The following is a 19,739-nucleotide window of genomic DNA, read 5'->3' as shown; positions in this document are numbered from 1 at the left end:
CGTCATCACGGCGACGGCGGCGGCCATGTCGGGCCCGGGCAAGCGGCGGGGCGAGGCGCTGCCATGGCGGGTGAGGGCGAAATGGCCGCCGGGCGGGGCGGGGCCGTGTGCGCCACTTCCGGTGAGACGGAGGAAGGTGGCGGCGGCGGCGGCTGGTGGGGCGCGTATGGGGGTCTGTGGGGCGGCCGGGCCGGGCGGCGGGGGAGCTGCATGTCCGTGAAGGAAGGGCTGGGCCTGACGGCCCGTGGGGGTGCCCGTGGGTACGCGCGGGGCAGCGGCGGGCCCGGGGCTCTCGGTACACACCCGTGGGGGTGTCCGTCTGCGGGCGGTGGTTGGTGGTGTGGGGTCAGGGTCAGTAGGGTGGTGGTCCCCGCTGGGCCTGGAGGGCAGGAGCGGGTGTTGGAGCGTGTCCCTGAGTGTGGGCATCGGTGGGGTGGGTCCCTGCGTGTGCTTGGGGAGCCAGTGGGGTTTGGGGGGGTCTCTGGTGGGCGATGTGGAGCTTTGTGCGGTGTCTCTGGGGTTTGAGTGGGTGGTTTTTGGGGAGCTCCAAAGGGCTGTGGGTTATATAAACAAAAAAGCGTGGAGAGTGGGTGCTGTGTGTGGGAAGGTGAGCGGTGAGGTGTGGAAGGTTTCTTGAGGTGCCACGAGCATGTGAAAGGGCTCAGAGGCGGTTGGTGGGCTTGGGATGTAGATGAGTGGTGAAGTATTGGGCCTGGGGAGGTTTGCTCTCTGCAGGTGATCGATGGTGGTCAGGGTTGGGTGGCTTGTGGCCAGTGGTAGCTGTGGGGCGTCCCACGTGGAGGTGTATTTTGGTCTCCATGTAAGAGGGTTTTAACCTTAAGAGGGGGATTAAGATGAAGCTGAGTCCCTGGTAGGGGAGGACAGTCAATCTTTGATGAGTCAGTGTGGTCTCTCTGGGGAGAGAAGAGTGTGGATAGCCTGGGACTGGGGGTGAGGCTGAATTCCTAAAGGAAAGAGAGAGTCTGTGGTCATGAAAACTTAGCGGGGCAGGTCCTGGCGTACGGTATGTGAGGACGCGAGCAGTGGGGAGGGCGGAGCTAGAGCTGTGAGGGATGGTGTCAGGAGGCAATGGAAGAAATATTTCATCTGTGGGCAAAAAATCCAAAAGGCAGTAGTCACAGGTGGCTCGCTGGACTGATAGGTAGCAGATATTTTTAGTGACAGCTGCTCCCCCCACACCCCCAGTGCCCTGGTCGTTCTAGCTAAGATCGATGCCCACTGAATTCCATTGCTAAAAGGAGGAAAATGATTAAGTGGAAGTTGTCTTCGCTTATTTTTTAATTTTGAGATGTGTTTAATACTTGTGTTAAAAGACAGGTTATGGGAACACTATGTGTGCTGTTTCAGTAACTCATTTAGAAATAATCTCTTTATTATTTTGCATATGGTGAAGGGCAATGCTAAGCTAAAATGCTTGTTAAATAATACGCTTTGGCAAAGCAGTGTGCCAGCTTAATCTTAAAAATACAGTAGCCTTACTGCTTTTCCAGATCAAGTAAAGCAAATACGTAAGAACTAGCTGGGTCAGTTTGTAGCCCGTAGTTTAACTGTAAATGCCGTTATAGATTTAAGTGGAACAATACAAATCTTACTTGTATGGTCTGCATTTAGTTAATTTTTGGGTTTCATTTAGTTTAGAGGTAGAGATCTGTGGATTGAGTTGGCGCAGCATCAGTGAATATGGGAAAAGAAAGCTGCTTGTGTCTAATGAAGATATAATTGGTTTTGTTTTCCAGCACTAGCTGCTATATTTGTTTTGGAAACCCTTTGAGGAGATATTTGTTATTTTACTAAATAATATTTTAAGGAACTGCAAGGGAACTGTTCAAACGTAAGAAAAACCTTTTAATGCTGAGAGTCATTAAGTACTGGGGTGGGTTGCCCAGAGACGTTGCCAGGTTTCTGTCTTTGGAGATACACAGGAAAACTCTTCAAATGGGTCTTTATAAACCTTGTCTTGGAGTCGCTGTTTGGTTCCACAGGATTTGTAAGATCTCTGTGTAAGCTCCTACAGGGCTCATCTTCAAGGTGTTGCTGCCTTCACCTTTAACTGTCTGTGAATGTTGATGCAATAAGAACAATTTAGTTGGTATGAAGTGAACTGGTGCCACGTTTACACAGTCTCAGTTGCTTGTTGAAGCCTAACCCAGATATTTTTTGTTAATACAGAAAGAGATCAAAAAAGCAGAGACTGAACCTGTGTGAAGGTTTTTTTCCAGAGAGTGTGATAAGGTACAGTGTTTCCATTTTAACATTACAGAGCAGAGGATTTTTTTGCCCATCAGCTTGCTGTTTGCAGTGCTGATCCTAGTGGTGTTTTTTAAGACTTGATGCTTGACCAGTATTTCCCAAAACCTTTTGAACTGTATGGTCTGTGCTGTGTTGGGCATCTTGTTACCGTGATGGATCAGTATGTTAAAAACCCTAAACTGAGTTGATTGGGTGGGTGTGTGTTTACTGGGTTTTTTAAATAGTGTTCTTTAATGTTCAGGAAGAACTTAGAGAAGGTGGGAGTCTGTATGCTTCAGCCACCATGTCTGGAATTGGCAATAAACGGGCAGCTGGAGAGCCTGGCCCTTCGGCACCTCCGGAGAAGAAGGCAGGGGTTGAAGATTCAGGGACCACGGTGGAGACCATTAAGCTTGGTGGCGTTTCTTCAACGGTACGTCTTCCTTGCACACCCCCACTCTACCTCTTGCTTTTTTTCATCTGGAAACAAAAGCACCTCTCTGCCTTCTCTATGAGCCCAGTGATCAGGCTTGTGTGCAGCGTGCCCTGACTTTTGTCTCTGCACAGGAGGAGCTGGACATCCGGACCCTACAGACCAAGAACCGGAAACTAGCAGAGATGCTGGACCAGCGACAGGCCATTGAAGATGAGCTACGGGAGCACATTGAGAAGCTGGAGCGTCGGCAGGCCACTGATGACGCCTCTCTGCTGATCATCAATCGATACTGGAACCAGGTTAGTAACGTGCTTTGTTATTTTATACACGCTGTTCTCTTGTCTCCTGTCCCACTGCGCTCCTTTTATTCACATCTATTCTTTGTCTTGTCTTGGCTGTCGCATCATTCAGTTTGATGAAAATATCCGCATCATCCTTAAACGCTTCGACCTGGACCAAGGTCTTGGAGACCTTTTGTCTGAAAGAAAAGCTCTGGTGGTACCAGAACCCGAACCAGACTCGGACAGTAATCAGGAGCGAAAAGATGAGAGGGAACGAGGTGAGGACAGTGGAAAAGATGGATTTAATCTGTGGAAAATGTTGGTGTCCCTTTCTAAAGGGTGACAAGGCTCTCTGGTTTTGAAGACTGGTGATATGTTGCCTGCCAGAGCACGTTTACTTTTTTGCACCTTTTTCTGTTCCCAGGTGAAGGGCTGGAGCCGGCATTCTCCTTCCTAGCAACTCTCGCCAGCAGCACTAGCGAGGAGATAGAATCTCAGCTGCAGGAGCGTGTAGAGTCCTCCCGCCGTGCTGTTGCTCAGATTGTGACGATGTACGACAAGCTGCAGGAGAAAGTGGACGTGCTGACCCACAAGCTGAATAGTGGAGGTATGACCAAGGTGGCTGATCCCTGGCTGATACACAAGAATCTTCATCTACCCCCAGCTTAGACATGATTCCGTGTTGCAAGCGTTAAAGGCGTAGTTCTTCTCGTGCTCATTTATTTTCCAAAGTGAATTGGCTTAGCTTTCCAAACTCTCAATAACCAAAATCTCTAATAAAGATGAGCACTGTATGCTAGAAGTGTGTCATAACTGCCTCTGAATTTGAATGCTGAGAACCTTGCCCAGTGTGCTGGGCTAAGGCAAGGCTTGTTTCTGCCAGTAGTGTGTTCATGCACCTGAGAAGTTACAGATTACACTTGAAACTTATCACCCAAGCTGTTCTCAGCCACTACGTAAAAGGCTTCATGCTTACAAGTGAAGAATTGAAATCAGTATTGCAAACTGATGTTGGACTCCTCCTCACTTGCAGTTCTGTAAAAGGTGTGGGAATAACCAGCTCCTCAGTTTCCACTGAGTTTTGAGCAGAAGGGCAGCCACTTAATGTCTTGGTATGCCTAGTGTAGCTGTCTGTTTTGAACACAGAGTCATGTAGAAGAAAGTCAAATGACTACCTTCTGAAAATTAACGTAGCAGATTCAATTTACACTCAGATGCCTCTCTGAAAAATTTCGTTAGCTTAAGGTTAGAATTTTAATCTTTTGAATGAAATTTAAGGTGGAATATCAACTCATCCTTGGATTGCCTGCTGTCCAGAGTGTTCTGTATGTGCTGATCAAGGAGCTCTAGCAAGTCTAGCATTGGTCCTTAACTGACAGTCTTAAACTCTGCAGTGGCATTGGCATTAGTGCAGTGTGAGCCTGTACTCAGTTGTTGTAATTGTCATCTGGTATGTCAGCTCAAGCCACCTGTTGTAGGAGGTTTGTGCATGAATTTGATCCGTGTTGGGATGTCATTGGGTTACAACGGCGTGTTCTGTGTTGCTGATACTGATACGATTGGAGTGATCTCTGACATTAGGGATGGTAACTGACAATCAGGAATGTCTGGTATGTTCAACTGCAGAGCATTTTGCTTAGTGAATGCAAGTCAGAGCTCTGTGTGGCTGGAGATTAGACCCCTGGAGAGATATAGTAAGCAGAAGAGAAAACCATAAATTTCCTTTTCCATTTTCTTTTTTCTCTCTTTGCTGTTTAAGAATTAAAACGAATCTTCCTCGATTTCTGTTCATTTCTTTATGCATCTTTCAGATATTTCGTTGATGGAAGAAGCCGTCCTGGAGCTTAATACCTACCTCTCACATGAAAATGGACGGCTGCAGGAGCTGGCTGATGTTCTTCAGGAGAAGCATCGAATCATGTCTCAGGAGGTATAAAAAGGAGAGAGAAAGAAATCTGCTTTGGGGTCCTGCTTAGAATAATTTGTGGTTACCATAGTTTGGAAAGCAGGTTATTGCCTTGGAGAGGAACAGGAGCAAAAAGGTTTGAAAGCTGCCTTCTGAACAAGGGGTATGGAAAAGGGTTGTTCGTGTGGAGAACTGTACATACATCTTCTGTGTGATTCTGGTTGATCTGCTTGTTACATCGCTGAATGAAAGAGAATAATCAAACCACTGAGTTGAATGGATTTAATTTTAAAAGAAAACAGAGCAGAGGAAGTGGTAAAGTGATGCTAAGGTGCTTGTGTAAGCATCCAAGACACTTGACGTGACATCCCTGTCATTTCAAATTCCTTGGTTTCTCTGCGTCATGTATGGAAGTGTAGTGACATTAATTACAAGATCATCCCAGTCATTAAGGGATTCATGTTATTGGCAGTGTTTGTTTCAGAGGTTTTAGTTCCTTTAAAAGCTGTGTTAACTCTGGCCTTGCTCAGTGTTAGACCACCAAGCACTTCAGTGCTCCACAGAGTAGATGAACATATGGACTGAAAAGATTTAAAAAAAAAAAGCCTTTGAATAAGCTGAGGTGACTGCCTCTGTACTCTGCCAGATATTACCAGCTTCTTCCTATTTCTCCATTTTCAGTTGTGTCTTATTTTCTTTACTATGTTGGGAACCAGCCAGTGTAAAATTCAGGACAGTTCACTGAGTAGTCTGTCACCACAGCAAAAGATGGGTGGAAAGCACATAGATCCGGAGTATCATGGAGAAGAAGTAATACTGAGCAGTCTCAGAAATTGTTGATTCTATTCAATATGCTGGCTGAAACACTCTTCTGATTGCAGTTCTCCAAGCTGCAAGAGAGAGTGGAGACAGCAGAATCTCGGGTGTCTGTTCTGGAGACTATGATTGATGACCTTCAGTGGGATATTGACAAGATACGCAAGAGGGAGCAGAGGCTCAACCGGCACTTAGCAGATGTTCTGGAACGGGTAAGCACCGTCCTCTTTGCCAGAAAACCAGAGAAATGGGTGTAGTTTTGAGATGTGTGACATCATCTTACGGTACTTAGCTGTGAGAAGTGAGAATCTATAGGGTACCATCTTTGGTCTTGAATATGCTATATCAGCAGTCTTGGCATTTAGTTGGGTATTGATGAAATCTGTTGCCTTTTTTGCAGGTAAACTCCAAAGGCTACAAGGTGTATGGAGCTGGGAGCAGCCTTTATGGGGGCACAATCACCATTAATGCCCGCAAGGTACTGTCAGGGGCTTGATTGTGGGCAAGGGGAAGAATTAAGGAGGGCTTGTGCGTAGGGCCATAGATTGGAACAGAATTTAGACACCTCCTTTGCCACATCTGAGTGGCTCTGGGCAAGCCATTTTGTCTGTGTACAAGTCTCCTACATATGAAACAGACCTGATGGAAGTAGACTGTGTCTCACTTGGTAGTGTTACCTGACTCTTAACTCTGTAATTTCTGTTACTGTATAAACAGTTACATAATTAGTACCCTCAGTAGATACATTAACGTGTATCTTGTAACATGTAGGATTTAAAAGCAGTTTATCCCCAACAGTTCGAGGAGATGAATGCAGAGCTGGAAGAGAATAAAGAGCTTGCTGGGAATCGCCTCAATGAGTTGGAGGAACTGCGCCAGGATCTCGAGGAAGTAACAACACAGAATGAAAAACTCAAGGTGAGACATCTGTACCTGTTTGAGGATGAAGGCATTCTGTGTGGTTGGTTCCCCTCATTAATATTATTCTATTCCGTGCTTGCTCTTTAGCTGTGTTGTATTTTGCAACAAGGTACAATTCAGCAAGGATGTGTGACTTACACAGTCGGTGCATTGGTGGCACCATGTGGTCATCTTTGGAAGTTGTAATGCTTGCTTATTTCCTGTTTTCCATTCTGATCTATTCAGTGCATTTTAATGATGTCTAGTTAAAACGAATTTCACCTCTTCACAAGTATTGACCCCTCTTCCACCTTCACCCCACCCTGTGCAAGTGGAACCAGAGAACTGAAAAAAATGGGGGAACTCGTGTAGGAGAGCTAGGCTCTTGAAAGAGTCCATGAACTTAGATTTTTCCCAGTGTGGTAGAATGGATAGGAAACAGCGTGTGACTTGCTTATATCTTAAAGATGGTAACACAAAAAGCTGTGACTCTGTCGTAGATAAGTACATGATACAGAGGATAATCTGAATTTTATCTTTGTGAGCAATAGATCTGTTAGGCTGTTATAAGAAATGTCTGAACTGATAATCTAAGTTTCAGAGATGAGATTCCAGAAACTGTCTTGAGGCATTTGCGAATTCTTTTTGTCCACACAAGCTTGTTTGAAGGAAACACCATTTGGCTTACAATTTTATTTTTCTCTTAATTAGTGTTAAGCTGAATATGTGTATATATGTGTATATATAGACTCTTTTAATCTATACTGAAGCATATCACTGGCATCTGCTTCACAGCAATGATATTAAAGTTCTGCTTTTGTCTTTGCTTGTGGCAGCTTGATTCACTGTTCTCCTGCCTTGCAGAGTAGATGCCAAAGACGAGGAGATAATTTTTCTTTCTGTGGCATTTTCTTGTGTCCTGACTAGGTTGAGCTGCGACGAGCAGTGGAAGAGGCTGTGAAGGAGACCCCAGAATATCGCTGCATGCAGTCCCAATTTTCTGTTTTGTATAATGAGAGTCTCCAGCTGAAGGCACATCTCGATGAGGCCCGCACTCTGCTTCATGGAACCCGCACCACACACCAGCGCCAGGTGGAACTCATTGAGGTAGTAGCTCTGCTCCATCAGACTAGGGAACATTGTGATCCCATTGGCCATCACTGCTGGGTCTGAGTGGCTCTGGGAATTTTTCAGGAAATTTATCTTCCTGGTAATAATTCATCTACTCTGGTACCTCATGTTGATGAGGTGAGAGACAAGCCAGGGTCACACCACCAAGTTCTGTCCCTTTCTTATTCCTCAGAGGGACGAGGTCAGCCTTCACAAGAAACTACGCACAGAGGTGATTCAGCTGGAGGACACCCTGGCACAAGTCCGCAAAGAATACGAGATGCTGAGGATAGAGTTTGAACAGACGCTCGCTGCCAATGAACAAGCAGGTACGGAGTTTTTCTGCTGGGCTTAAAACCAACCTACCAACCCCCACCCCAGTGCCTGTTAGAAGCTGCATTGCAGTAAAACACCTGGTTTGATTCTGTGTCTGTTATTGTTAAATACTTGTTCCAGCAGCCCTCTGTCTCAAAAAAAGCTCTACTCATGTTTTATGGGAGGCCAGTTGCATATTATCTGACTTCCTTTTAGATGCTGAAAAATACATACGTTTTGCTAATAAATTGGTTTATGAGAGAGTGTTTTGCATTATGAAAAATTACTTTTGGGGAGATTCATTTACAAGTCTGGAATGACAGCCTGGGTAGGAAACCAGTAATTTTCAAATTTCATCAGAGGAAATAAGTTATTTCTAAAGTAGCATTTAAATCATAGAGATTTTTTTAGCGTGACAGATTTCGCTTAGGAACGTGGGGAAAAAAGTAATGTTAAGGGGAAACTAGGACTGGGAATTTGCAAGGACTTACAGTTGCATGTAACACTGGCATGACTTTTTTTTCTGCAAGTGTGTTGTATTGCTCTGTTATGTGGCAGAATGATAACAGTCTTATTTTGGTTCTTTGTCATTGTCACTTAGCTCATTCTCCATCTCCATGATGGTCCTTGCAGAAGGCAGTCAGAAGCATGGTTTGTTACAGTTGTGTTCCTGTTTTTGTAGGCCCAATTAATCGGGAGATGCGTCATCTCATCAGCAGCCTCCAAAATCACAACCACCAGCTGAAGGGAGAGGTGCTAAGATACAAGCGCAAACTGAGGGAGGCCCAGTCTGACTTGAGCAAGGTATCGGAGCAGAAAATGCCAGAAAAGAGCAGAAAGTGCTTCGGAGAAGGGGGAATGCTGTCCCCTTTGCCTGCAATATTGGCCTTTCTGCTATGTCATGCAGGATGCAATATGATTTTCAGTGGAGCTCTACACTCTGCTGCTTCCACTTACTACATGAGTGGTCTTCTTTTGTAGCTGTATAGTGCTCCACAGAAAGCAGTAGCAATTATGGAGGGGGCACGCAAGCATGGATCTGGGAAGACCAGGGAAGGGGGATAAGGTAGATTTCTGGCTAAGAACTTCAATGGTTTGTTTTCTTCTGTGTCTTCTTTCTTGCTGTTCCACAACAGATCCGCTCTCGCAGTGGTAGTGCTCTCTTACAGTCTCAGTCCAGCACTGAAGACACAAAGGAGGAGCCTCCAGAGGTCAAGCAGGAACCTGATGATCCTTCTGCCCAAGCATCTGTCGCCAAGGCTGCTTCTGAAGATGTTAATGAAATGAAGGCCAGGCGAGATGAAGAGGAACGGGAGCGTGAGAGACGGGAGAGGGAAAGGGAACGGGAGAAGGAGAAGGAGAAAGAGAGAGAGCGCGAGAAAGAGAAAGAGAAGGAAAAGGAACGAGAGCGGGAAAAGCAGAAGCAGAAGGAATCTGAGAAGGAGAGAGAGTCCAAAGAAAAGGAGAAAGGGAAGCACGAAGATGGAAGAAAGAAGGAGGCTGAAGCAATCAAGCAGCTGAAGGCTGAGCTCAAGTAAGAGTTGTTGTCCCTCCCATTCCTGCTTGAATAGTGCCCAGACTGCAGGTTTTTGTGTGAGATGACTCGTAGCTCCCTCTTACCAGATCAGCTTCACTGAACTAAGAGGATTCTGGCACCCTCCGTATCTGATGGCGATTTGGACAATGTAGTAACATTTGTCCTACGACAGCCTGCAGCATGAATGACCAAACCAGATGCTTCATAGTGTGGGTCAAGTCATCTTTGTTGCTGTTGTAACAATTGCGTAAAGCTTTACACCAGCGGGTTATTAGTAAAGGGCACAGTAGTCTTCCCTGTCTTGGATCAGAACCAAAGCAGAGACGGAGAGTTTGTTGCTTACTATCAGGGTACGTGTTCCCTCCACATCCCACTTCTCTTGGCTTTTCAAGCCATGTGTGCCTGAACGTGTTTCTGTTCAGCCTCCAGCCTGTACTCCTTGGCTATTTCACATTACCAGGGTAAGATGAGCCAAGGATGACTCCATATGCATGCCATGTGGGAGATGTAGAGAATATTGCTCAGACTCTCATGCTGGATATGTAACAGTGTGGCTTTCCTGCTGTGTTCTCACAGTTGTCTGTCTCCCTGTCTCCAGGAAGGCCCAGGAGAGCCAGAAGGAGATGAAGCTCTTGCTAGATATGTACCGCTCTGCCCCGAAAGAGCAGAGAGACAAAGTGCAGCTGATGGCAGCTGAGAAGAAGGCAAAAGCTGAGGTAAATCTAATTTCTCTTTTTCTTTTTAGTGTGTTACTTAAAACTTCTCTTGGGATACTCCACACCTGAACTGTGTTGTTTTTGTCTTCAAAACTGAAGATTGTTCCTCTTCTCATCTTTGTCACTTAGAAGAGAGACTGGAACGGTCTGGAGATGAACAGGGAGATTTTGTGATGTCTTCCTCTGGGAATGGATAATCCCTTTTCTCAGGCTGAGGGACATGGTCCTGCTTTCTCAGTTGCAGATTCAGCCAGTAGCAAAGCTGAGCACCTGCCCTAGAGACACAGACACACAGAGGACACTGACACAGCCAGTCAGACTGCCACAGAGCAGGTGCTGCCTTCAACAGCATGTACATACAGGACTCATGAAACATAAGCACAGACAAACAAGTCCCTTTCATGCTCTTTGGAGAGATGGAAAGTCACTAGTGCAGGCACAAGCACAACACTCTTCGAGGTTCACACCACACACACGTTCACAGATCCCTCAGGTACCAACACAGCCCCTCTGTCTGGTACCCATGTGATACCGGGCCCTCTTACCTTCTTCACATACAGGACTCAGCTGTAGCTAGCACTTATTCTGTGCAGCACACATACACATGGGGCAGAGAGTTAGATTACACAGATATTTAAGAAAATATTTAATAAGAACATACAAGAAGATAGGACAGGCTGTGGTGATCATGCGCAGGGCGGAGACAGACAAGCGTGTACTGACTGCCCTCGTTTTACATGTGACTGGCTCCTTTTATACCCTTCTCTCTCTAACCCCAATTTGCTCATCCTTGCTTTCCCTTCCCCTGCATGTCCCTCCTGGGTTTGTACAGCTCTATCGATTCCCACAGCCCTCCCAGTCCAGGATCCACCCCTGGTTTACAGTCTTATCAGTTGCAAAGTCCAGGTTGATCTTCCTGGAAGTGGTGCCTGTAGTTTCTTGGTAGCCTATCAGCTATTGTGACTGGGGAGGTTTGTTTCTTGTCTTTGACTCCATGCTTGTTTTGTCAGGTCTGTGTCTCTGTGTATTTTGTTTCTGGCATTCTCAAACTCTCACATGCCCTCATCAATTAGTGTGACTGACCAGGTTTGGTTCTCATCACTGCCTCCCTTATAATTTGTCTGTCAGGTTTGTGTCTCTGTGTTTTGTTTATGGCTTCCTCCTTTTCTTATTATACGTTTTTGTATTGAAGAAGGTCCTTGACCAGATGCCCTTAAACGAGCAGATGCTTTCTGTCCACATACCTTTACACGTATAACTGCAAGAGACCAATGTTCCTACTCTGATAAAAGATGCTATGGAATATCAAAGGTTTTAAAATCAAGATCTTGGGCTTACATCCTATCTTAATGGTCCACCTGCCCATAATACACTGTCCTGTCAAGATGAGATGGGTTTTCTTTTCCCATGCTTTGAGTGTTTTCCCATGCTTTGAATTCTCCAGTGTTTCAGAGAATTGTGGGGAAAATGGGCTCTTAGCAATGTTCAGGCCACATTCTTGTGTTTAGTGTCATTTCTGCTTTGTCCTTGCTGTAGCTGGAAGAACTGAGGCAGAGGGTGAAAGAATTAGAAGACAAGGAGAAAAAAGAGAGTAAAAAGATGGCTGATGAGGATGCCCTCCGCAAGATCCGAGCAGTGGAGGAACAAATTGAGTATTTACAGAAGAAACTAGCCATGGCTAAGCAGGTGAGAAGTTCCTGAAAACTACTCTCTTGGCTGGAGCACCTGGGAAGGAACTGCCTTCAGGTTACAGCCAGGAAGATTAATCTGAGAGAAGGAATTTCTGTCTCTCTGTGCGCCAGAGATATGAGTTTTGCCCCTGTTTATTGAAGGGGAAAAAAACAACAACAACAATCAAAAAAAACCCCCCAACACCAGGATGTCACAAAGCTCATGGTGGGGGTGGTGGGGAGTGTTTAATTGTTTGTGGCTGAAGGAGGAGAGATGTGCAGGGTCATTGTAGAGGGTACAGGAGACAGTTTTGCCAGAGCCTGTGATCCTTTTGCAGGAGGAGGAGGCCCTGCTGTCGGAAATGGATGTCACAGGCCAAGCCTTTGAAGACATGCAGGAGCAGAACATCCGCCTGATGCAGCAGCTGCGGGAGAAGGATGATGCCAACTTCAAGCTGATGTCAGAACGCATCAAATCCAACCAGATCCACAAGCTGCTGAAAGAGGAGAAGGAGGAGCTGGCAGACCAAGTTTTGACACTGAAGACACAGGTAACCTGAGAGAAGAAGAGAGTGCAACAGAAGTGATGGGGGAAGGTGGAGGTGGCGTGGGTTGACTCTGGTAGGCAGCTGAGTTCCATGCAGCCGTGTGCTCACTCCCCCACAGTGGGATGGTGGAGAGAATCAGAAGGGCCAAAGTGAGAAAACTGGTGGGTTGAGATAAAGCAGTTGAATAGTTAAAGGAAAGCTGTGTGCACAAGCAAAACAAGGAATTCATTCACTGTTCCCATGGGCAGGTGGGTGCTCAGCCATCCCCAGGACAGCAGGGCTCCATCACGCCTAACGGTGACTTGGGAAGGCAAACGCTGTCACTCTGAACATCCCCCCACTTCCTCCTTCCCACCAGATTTTATTGCTGAGCAACATCATGTGGTATGGGATATCCCTGTGGTCAGTTTGGGTCAGCTGCCCCAGCTGTGTCCCATCCCAGCTTCTTGTGCACCCTCAGCCTACCAAGACAGAAAGTCTTGGTGCTGTGTAAGTACTGTTCAGCAGTAGCTAAACCAGTAGTGTGTTATTGACGCTGTTTTGGTTCCAAATCCAAAATACAGCACCATGTGAGCTGCTACAAAGAGAATTAACTGTATCCCTGCCAAAATCAGTACAGGAGGGAATGTTCCTCTAATCAACCTAAGTATGCTGCATCAGACTTCAAAGGGGCTTGTCTTAGTAACAAACAGAGACTGCTGTATGAGTATAAAATGTCCTACAGGTTCATTGCTGTGGAGAGCAGGAGGGAGAATGAAAGTGGGAAGTAATTTGCTTGTTGTAATGGTACTTCTGCATGTGTATTCCGCCATCGTTGGGACCAAGGTGGAACTGTTCACTGCCTTGCAGCAATTCTCTAAGCCACCTTCGAAAAAATCAGACATCTTTGTTGTGAGTATTTGACTGCTAAGTTTTAAAGTGGTCACTGGAGAGGTCTGGATACAGCTATTAGACTGCTTGTATGTCTGTTCAGGGAGAGAAAGGCAAGCTGAAGAGGTGCTCCGTGGTGATGGGGAGGCAGGGGTAGTTTTAGCAGCTTCAGTGAGAACTCTGAAGACCTGCAGAGCGTGCATTTCAGTCCTTCTGAACCTCCTCTCTCCTTTCCCAAGGTGGATGCCCAGCTGCAGGTTGTACGTAAGCTGGAGGAGAAGGAACACTTACTGCAAAGCAGCATTGGAACAGGCGAGAAAGAACTGGGTCTCCGAACACAGGCCCTGGAAATGAACAAACGCAAGGTGGGTGATTGCTTGATTCTTGGATTTTAAGATGGATTTGTTGTCTTGTGGGAAGCATAGAAGGCTCCTAAGCTGTCCTTGGTATTATGGAACCTGCTATTCCCTGGTTTTGGTCTAGTACACCAGAAGGCTGAGGAGTCCTGAAGAGAATTCTGATTAACGTATTGTAGACTGATGTTTCCTTTGATAAGGAGGAGTAGATTATAGGTGTTTCTGTGAAAGTCTGATTAGGGAGCTGAAGTAAGGTGCCTTGGAAAAGAAACCTATCACGAAAGAAGAGGCAGCATCCAGATGAAGTTAACTGGGGTCAGAGCTTTTCAGGAAAGATGGGGTAAGTAAAAGGAAAATATGGCTGGGGAATGTTAAGACTTTTAACAAATGTCAAAGACCAATAAAGTATGTCTGTTATGAGTAAAGTGAGACTAAGTCTCATGGTTGATGCTGCCTTTGTTAAGTCTTTAAGTAGTCTTTGTTAAATCTTTAGTAGAAATGCAGGAATGAGACGAAAACAGAAAGGAAAGCAGAAATATCACTGTGAAGAGGAGATGGTGGGGAATTCAGCACAATCTCTTGTGCTTAATACCACGATAGGTGTTATTGAGGGAACTTGGCTAATAGATTAATTAGTGTAGGAACAGTTAGAAAGTGATAGGAGAACTGGTAAAGAGAGAAAATGATTAAAAATAAACACTTATTTTGCATTTCTGTCTAGTTCAGCTATAGAATTGCCTCTAAACAATTTAGGAGAGAAAATGTAGAACGTGGAAGGCTGAAAATACTGGAACAAGAAGAGAATTGTGTGATCATTAGTGTTTTTCTGAGTGACTTGCATTACAGTGGGACGGGTTGGCTCTACTGAAGAGGAATGTTGAAACTAAATGATTAGAACTTGTTAGTAATATGATATTTTGCTGTTGAAGTAATGTTTAGGGAGTAATTCCAGTTATTGCATTTGGAAGTACCAAAATTGGATTGAAAAAACAGATCTCCAGCAGCCTGAGGAGTATTCTGTGAGCAGTCTTGGAGTGCCAGGCAGAAGGACTAGAAATCACTAGAACTCTTCTTCCGTGTTTGGTACTTCTACACTGGTTTTCTTTTTCAGGCCATGGATGCAGCCCAGCTTGCAGATGAACTGAAAGCCCAGCTAGAACTGGCTCAGAAGAAGTTACATGACTTCCAGGATGAGATTGTGGAAAATAGAGTAACTAGAGAGAAAGAGATGTTCAACTTCAAAAGGGCTGAGGTATGCACCTCATGCACAATCCTTCAATATCTGTCTGCTTTGGTGCCTGTCTCCTTGTACATTGAGCTTGGAGTGGGTTTCAGCTACGCTACTTTTTTGGGGGGGTCCAGTTTCACTTTGATTTCAGCTTCATCAGGTCTTGTCTCTTTCAGGTTTTGTCCACTGATAGCTGACAATATGTGTGGCACCAGATAATGTAGTCTGTCTTAAGTCTGTTGGACTATCAGGGATGGAAGTATGGGTGGAGTGAGCTAGCCAGGTGCAGTGTTGGCCAGGTGCTAGTTCTCTTTAGTCCCTGAAGAAGCTGTGACAGAGAATATACTGCTCATTTATTTGGTCTCTTGTTTTTATGCAGGAGGATATTTCTAGGTTACGCAGGAAGCTGGAGACCACTAAGAAGCCTGATATGGTTCCCAACTGTGATGAGATATTGATGGAAGAAATCAAGGATTACAAGGTGAGTAGCTGTCTCTATCAACTTCTGTCTTTAACTCTAGTCAAAGAGCTGTGTAGTCATGTTTTCAGTATTTGACATCTCTTGTCTGTACTCTGGCATTGTGGACTTACCTTGCCTTGAAGAAACCACCTTCTCCTTATAAGGGGTGGGAGGACCTTCATCTTCAGTTGTCTTTTAACACACCTAGTGCAATGCAGTGGGCCCTCACCGTGATGTTTCTGTCTTGCAGGCCCGCCTCACCTGCCCATGCTGTAACATGCGCAAGAAGGATGCTGTGCTCACAAAGTGCTTTCACGTCTTCTGTTTTGAGTGTGTGAAGACACGCTATGACACCCGGCAGCGCAAGTGCCCCAAGTGCAACGCTGCCTTCGGTGCCAACGACTTCCACAGGATCTACATTGGTTGATTCTTTCCAGTGGAGTGATGGAGTTGACCACCCAGCCTCCCTCACTTTCTGTGATTGTCACCTTTGGGGCAGTCTGTGCTTCTGTCAGCTGATCTGCAGTCTCTTCTGGGAAGTGTGGTTAGGGAATGGAAAGAAACAGATTCTGTATCTCTGTTCCTTTCTTGTCCCTTTTCTTTTATTCTTGCGCTCGTTTTTTGTGGATTCTTTGTGCCTGAGAGGACATTTCCCATCCACCACTTTCACACTGCCAAGTTGGGAACATCCAGCTGAAATCCTGCCTTGATGGGATGGAAGCTGTCTGTGGTGCAGCAGAGATGAATGAGGCCTTTAACTGAGGAGTTTGCTTTGGATGTTAATTACTAAATCCCATCAAGGTATGGTAGTGTTTCTGAGAGCGAGTAGTTACCCAGTTAAAGAGCTAAGTAACGAATGAACATGTACATCTGTAGGCTTCAGTGGAGTGACTTCTTAGACATGTATCTTTCTGAGTCAGGAAAACAATCTGTGAAGGCTGGTGCATTAGTGAACATGGTCCCTACCCCCAAAAGCAAACGCACATCTTGGTATCCAAAAGAGGAGACAGATAAGATGTTGGGGAATCTTTGAAGATAGCATTCCACTGATGAACCCTTATCACTGACATCTTCCCCTAGGTTGAGGCATTGCTGTCACTGTCCTTAGTTTCCACAGAATAATTTGTAGGGGTTACTTTGTGGCAACTTTGCCACAAAGATTAATCTTGTAATGCACAAAACCTAATAAAAGCTGTTGTCCGGGTTATTTTTATGTTTTTCTTGCCTGTGGTAGTATCTGTCAGTGCTCCTGTCCTTTGTCCAGTTATTGGAAACATTTTTCACAAGCTCTAGTCTTCTAAAGTAGAAAGATTAATCTCTTCCCTCCTCTGTTTTCAGAAAATGGTTAACTAAAACAACCTTTGTCTTTTTGGTTATCTTCACTACCTTATTCCTGACAGAACAGAAGGGTCAAGATGCTGGATTATTTGTGCAGTCATTTTGTCATGGCCGCTGGGAATTTTGTAACAGGACATAGCACAGGTTATAGTCTCTATGCTCCCTGCAGTGTAAGGCTGTATTTGAAGTCTGCTCCTAAAATCAAAATGCAAAGTCATTTATTTACAACACTCCTTCACAGGGCATAGCGTTTTTCCTGTAAATGTAATTTTCCCAGAAGGTGCAACTGTCAAGAGGTTTGTCTCATCTGTCTCCCTTCCCTGAATCATAAAATCTGTATTACCTTCCTGTATTCACTGTAGGAAATAATACAAACAGTAGTAAGGTGAAAGCAATTAATCACAGTCTGCCTTATAGTATGCATTATTATTTTTATCTTTGTGAAAACATTCAGAAAATATGAATTAAACCTTGTGAATTATTAGGAATCTTGAAAAGTGAGAAGGAACACATGATGCTCTCTTTGCAAGGGGAAGCTGAGATGCTGAGAGTTTGTGGTATGGCTTAAGTTCTGTTACAGTGTGTGTAGTGAAAATGAAAGCAGAGCCCTCTCTGCTTTCACTGGAAGTTGCTCCCTGGATTACAGTTTGTGATGTCAAGTTGGGGAAAGAACAGTGCGTTAGGAATACTAACGCTGATGGTAGCAGTCTGGATTTGTTTCACAGGTGAGGTTTGGAAACTCTTAATGTTCTCTTTCCTCACCAAGAAAAATGTAGTCTCTTATTTTAAAATAATATTTTAGTTTAAGTTCAGGAAGTCCTTGAAGCTCATTTTGGAAGTGACTAAATTTCTCTTTGTGCTTATAATTTAATCATTGAGAAACAGTGAAAATTTCAGATGGTCTGTTTTGACTTGCTGGAGTGAGTGGAAATAACCAAAAGTTTATCAAAACTGGAAGTATTTTGGGGTAAAAGAAGGGAAGGGGTGACAAGTGTTCTTTATCAAAACTCTTGTCTAAATTCAGTGTCTGAGCCAGAGTAATTAAGTGTAAACGAAGAAGCAGCCTCTCTAGCCCTAACAGTGTGTACATACATATTTATCTATATATAAAGAAGAGTGGTTTTGCAAGAGTTTAGCTTAACTGTTTATGCTTAATCAGTAGGATTTTTAAAGAGCATTGTTATCAAAAGGCAGCCTATAAACATGACAATGTGGAATGATGAAAGTATTACAGAGTAGGGTTTTTTTTGGGGGGGCGGGGGTGTTTGGTTGTTTTATTTTTTGGTTTGTTTGGTTTTGGTTGGTTGGTTTGATTGTTTTTTATAAAAATCGAAAAGGGCAGATGGATCAGAGTGAAATAAAGCTGCAAAGTCTGGAAATATTCTTTGATTTTGCTTCTTGCTACCCATCTTGTACAGGGTGTAAAAGTCTCAGGACTAGCCCGGGCCAGTTGGTGTCAGTAGCGTGACCCTGCGTCAAGCAGGAGAGTCATCGCCTGTGTTCTTGATACAGAACCCATCTGTCCTCCTCCAAATCTGTCAGTTACTTTCTTCTTGTGATAACTGAAGTTGGCGAAGTGTTTGAACTGTCTGCTGTCCTGTAGATCTCCTGCCCTCCTCTTCCAGAAGATCAAGCTAACCCTAAGGATGGTGGGGTGTTCCCAGTCCACTGGCTGTGACCTGCTGGTAAGCAATGACCTCTTTTGCTTTCTCTCCTGCAGGCTTTTCTTCCTTACATGCTGCTGCAGGGCTTTGTGGAATCCAGACAGCATCAAATCCTTGAGGAATTTTAAGTTTCTCGCTTGGTCTGAGGAGGGAGGAATTAAATGTGAGGCCCAACACTATGGACAGAACCATCTGCTCTTCTTGTCATAGCCAGTCTGCAGGCGTTGACATGTGTGTGACAGTCCTCATCGCACAGGCAGTTAGGGCATCTCCTATGGGATCAAGCCAGAGCAATAATTGAAGAAAAGATGGCAAAAAATGTCTCTGTTAAGGAACAATAACTCAGACCTTCTCCTAGAAGGCTTCTAGTTGGTGCTGCAGTAATTTGGAGTAATCCTTGTTCTGCATTTGACATGGGAGTAGCCCCTAAGGGCTACTAGCACCCACCAGAAATACAGATTTTTGTTTAATTATTAGGCGGTTGACATTTTTTCACTTAATTTTTTTTTTAAATGAAGAGTGATTTGTTGAAAGATTGAGTGTTTGGATTGGAACTTTAAACTATAACATACGCATTTTTGTTCAAGATATCATTAGCATTTTCAATTACTTTTACAAAATCATTTTCTGGGCTCATGCATGTAGAGATAAGGACATAACAAACTGTTGATAAACATACTGATAAAATTGGGCTGAAATATTTCTTTCCTAGTGTTTATCTCATGAGTAAAGCAGTGCTCATCTGTTCTAACCAAATGATGGAGGTTGTAAGGTACTGGATGCTACACAAATAAAAAAGCTTTTCCTAAAAAGCTGATGATCTAAGGGGAGGAGGGAGGGTCAGGGAAGGCAACAAGAGCCAGCCACCTAAGTGACTCGCCCCATCTCATCTAGGTGTCAGGAGGAAGGAAGGAAGGGGTCTTTCAGACCTACCTGATGTGCAGGGCTCTGGATCCCACTTTCCTGTTTTATGTCCTAATCACTCTTTCCTGTTTTATGTCCTAATTACTCTTTCCTGTGTTACTGACTATCCAAAGAAGCAGACAGACTTGCTGCCCCAAAGCAGAGGCCATGGACTGAGCAGGGAATAGAATACGAATTCCTCTTGATGAGGCTAATTGCTAACAGCTTTTAGTGATCCATGCAGAGCTTTTCATTTGCAAGGTGTTTTTCAAAGGTTAAAAGTGCAAAAAGGTAGAGTACCTTTTTCAACCCCCAAAGTACAGTTTCATATCTGCCTGTTGTAGCCATGCCTGGTGAGAACATCGCCCCTTGCAATATTCTTGCAGGTGGCTGGGGACACAGGGAAGGTAAAAATGACTTTGGTGACGTATCTGG

The 19,739-nt window shown here is 44.7% G+C and overlaps 1 protein-coding gene across 4 annotated transcripts; it reads left to right on the top strand.

Annotated features, from left to right (window-relative positions):
• Positions 1–99: 99 nt before the first annotated feature.
• On the top strand, positions 100–18,116 carry RNF20 (ring finger protein 20). Of its 4 annotated transcripts, none has more exons than XM_068423228.1 (21): positions 100–121; positions 2,191–2,253; positions 2,513–2,683; positions 2,818–2,985; positions 3,098–3,245; positions 3,392–3,574; positions 4,779–4,897; positions 5,755–5,901; positions 6,090–6,167; positions 6,488–6,607; positions 7,517–7,696; positions 7,893–8,028; positions 8,697–8,818; positions 9,151–9,548; positions 10,150–10,267; positions 11,804–11,953; positions 12,276–12,488; positions 13,595–13,720; positions 14,823–14,963; positions 15,319–15,420; positions 15,650–18,116. In XM_068423228.1, exons 3-21 carry the CDS (start codon positions 2,555–2,557, stop codon positions 15,824–15,826), a joined length of 2,955 nt encoding a protein of 984 aa, XP_068279329.1. In that variant the 5' UTR covers positions 100–121; positions 2,191–2,253; positions 2,513–2,554; the 3' UTR covers positions 15,827–18,116. The 4 variants fall into 4 exon arrangements, with proteins under 4 accessions (XP_068279329.1, XP_068279327.1, XP_068279326.1 ...); XM_068423226.1 differs by lacking the exon at positions 100–121 and adding an exon at positions 126–155; XM_068423225.1 differs by lacking the exon at positions 100–121 and adding an exon at positions 164–260.
• The last annotated feature ends 1,623 nt before the right edge of the window (positions 18,117–19,739 follow it).

This window comes from Nyctibius grandis, chromosome Z (assembly GCF_013368605.1).
Source record: "Nyctibius grandis isolate bNycGra1 chromosome Z, bNycGra1.pri, whole genome shotgun sequence".
Lineage (NCBI taxonomy): Eukaryota > Metazoa > Chordata > Aves > Nyctibiiformes > Nyctibiidae > Nyctibius > Nyctibius grandis.
This window is presented reverse-complemented; position numbering and strand designations above follow the sequence as displayed.

Excerpts from the sequence above, each read along its gene's own strand:
- RNF20 (XM_068423228.1), top strand. The coding sequence starts at position 2,555 with ATGTCTGGAATTGGCAATAAACGGGCAGCTGGAGAGCCTGGCCCTTCG. Across the intron at positions 4,898-5,754 it reads ATCGAATCATGTCTCAGGAG|TTCTCCAAGCTGCAAGAGAG; the intron begins GTATAAAAAGGA and ends TTCTGATTGCAG. Across the intron at positions 8,819-9,150 it reads CCCAGTCTGACTTGAGCAAG|ATCCGCTCTCGCAGTGGTAG; the intron begins GTATCGGAGCAG and ends GTTCCACAACAG.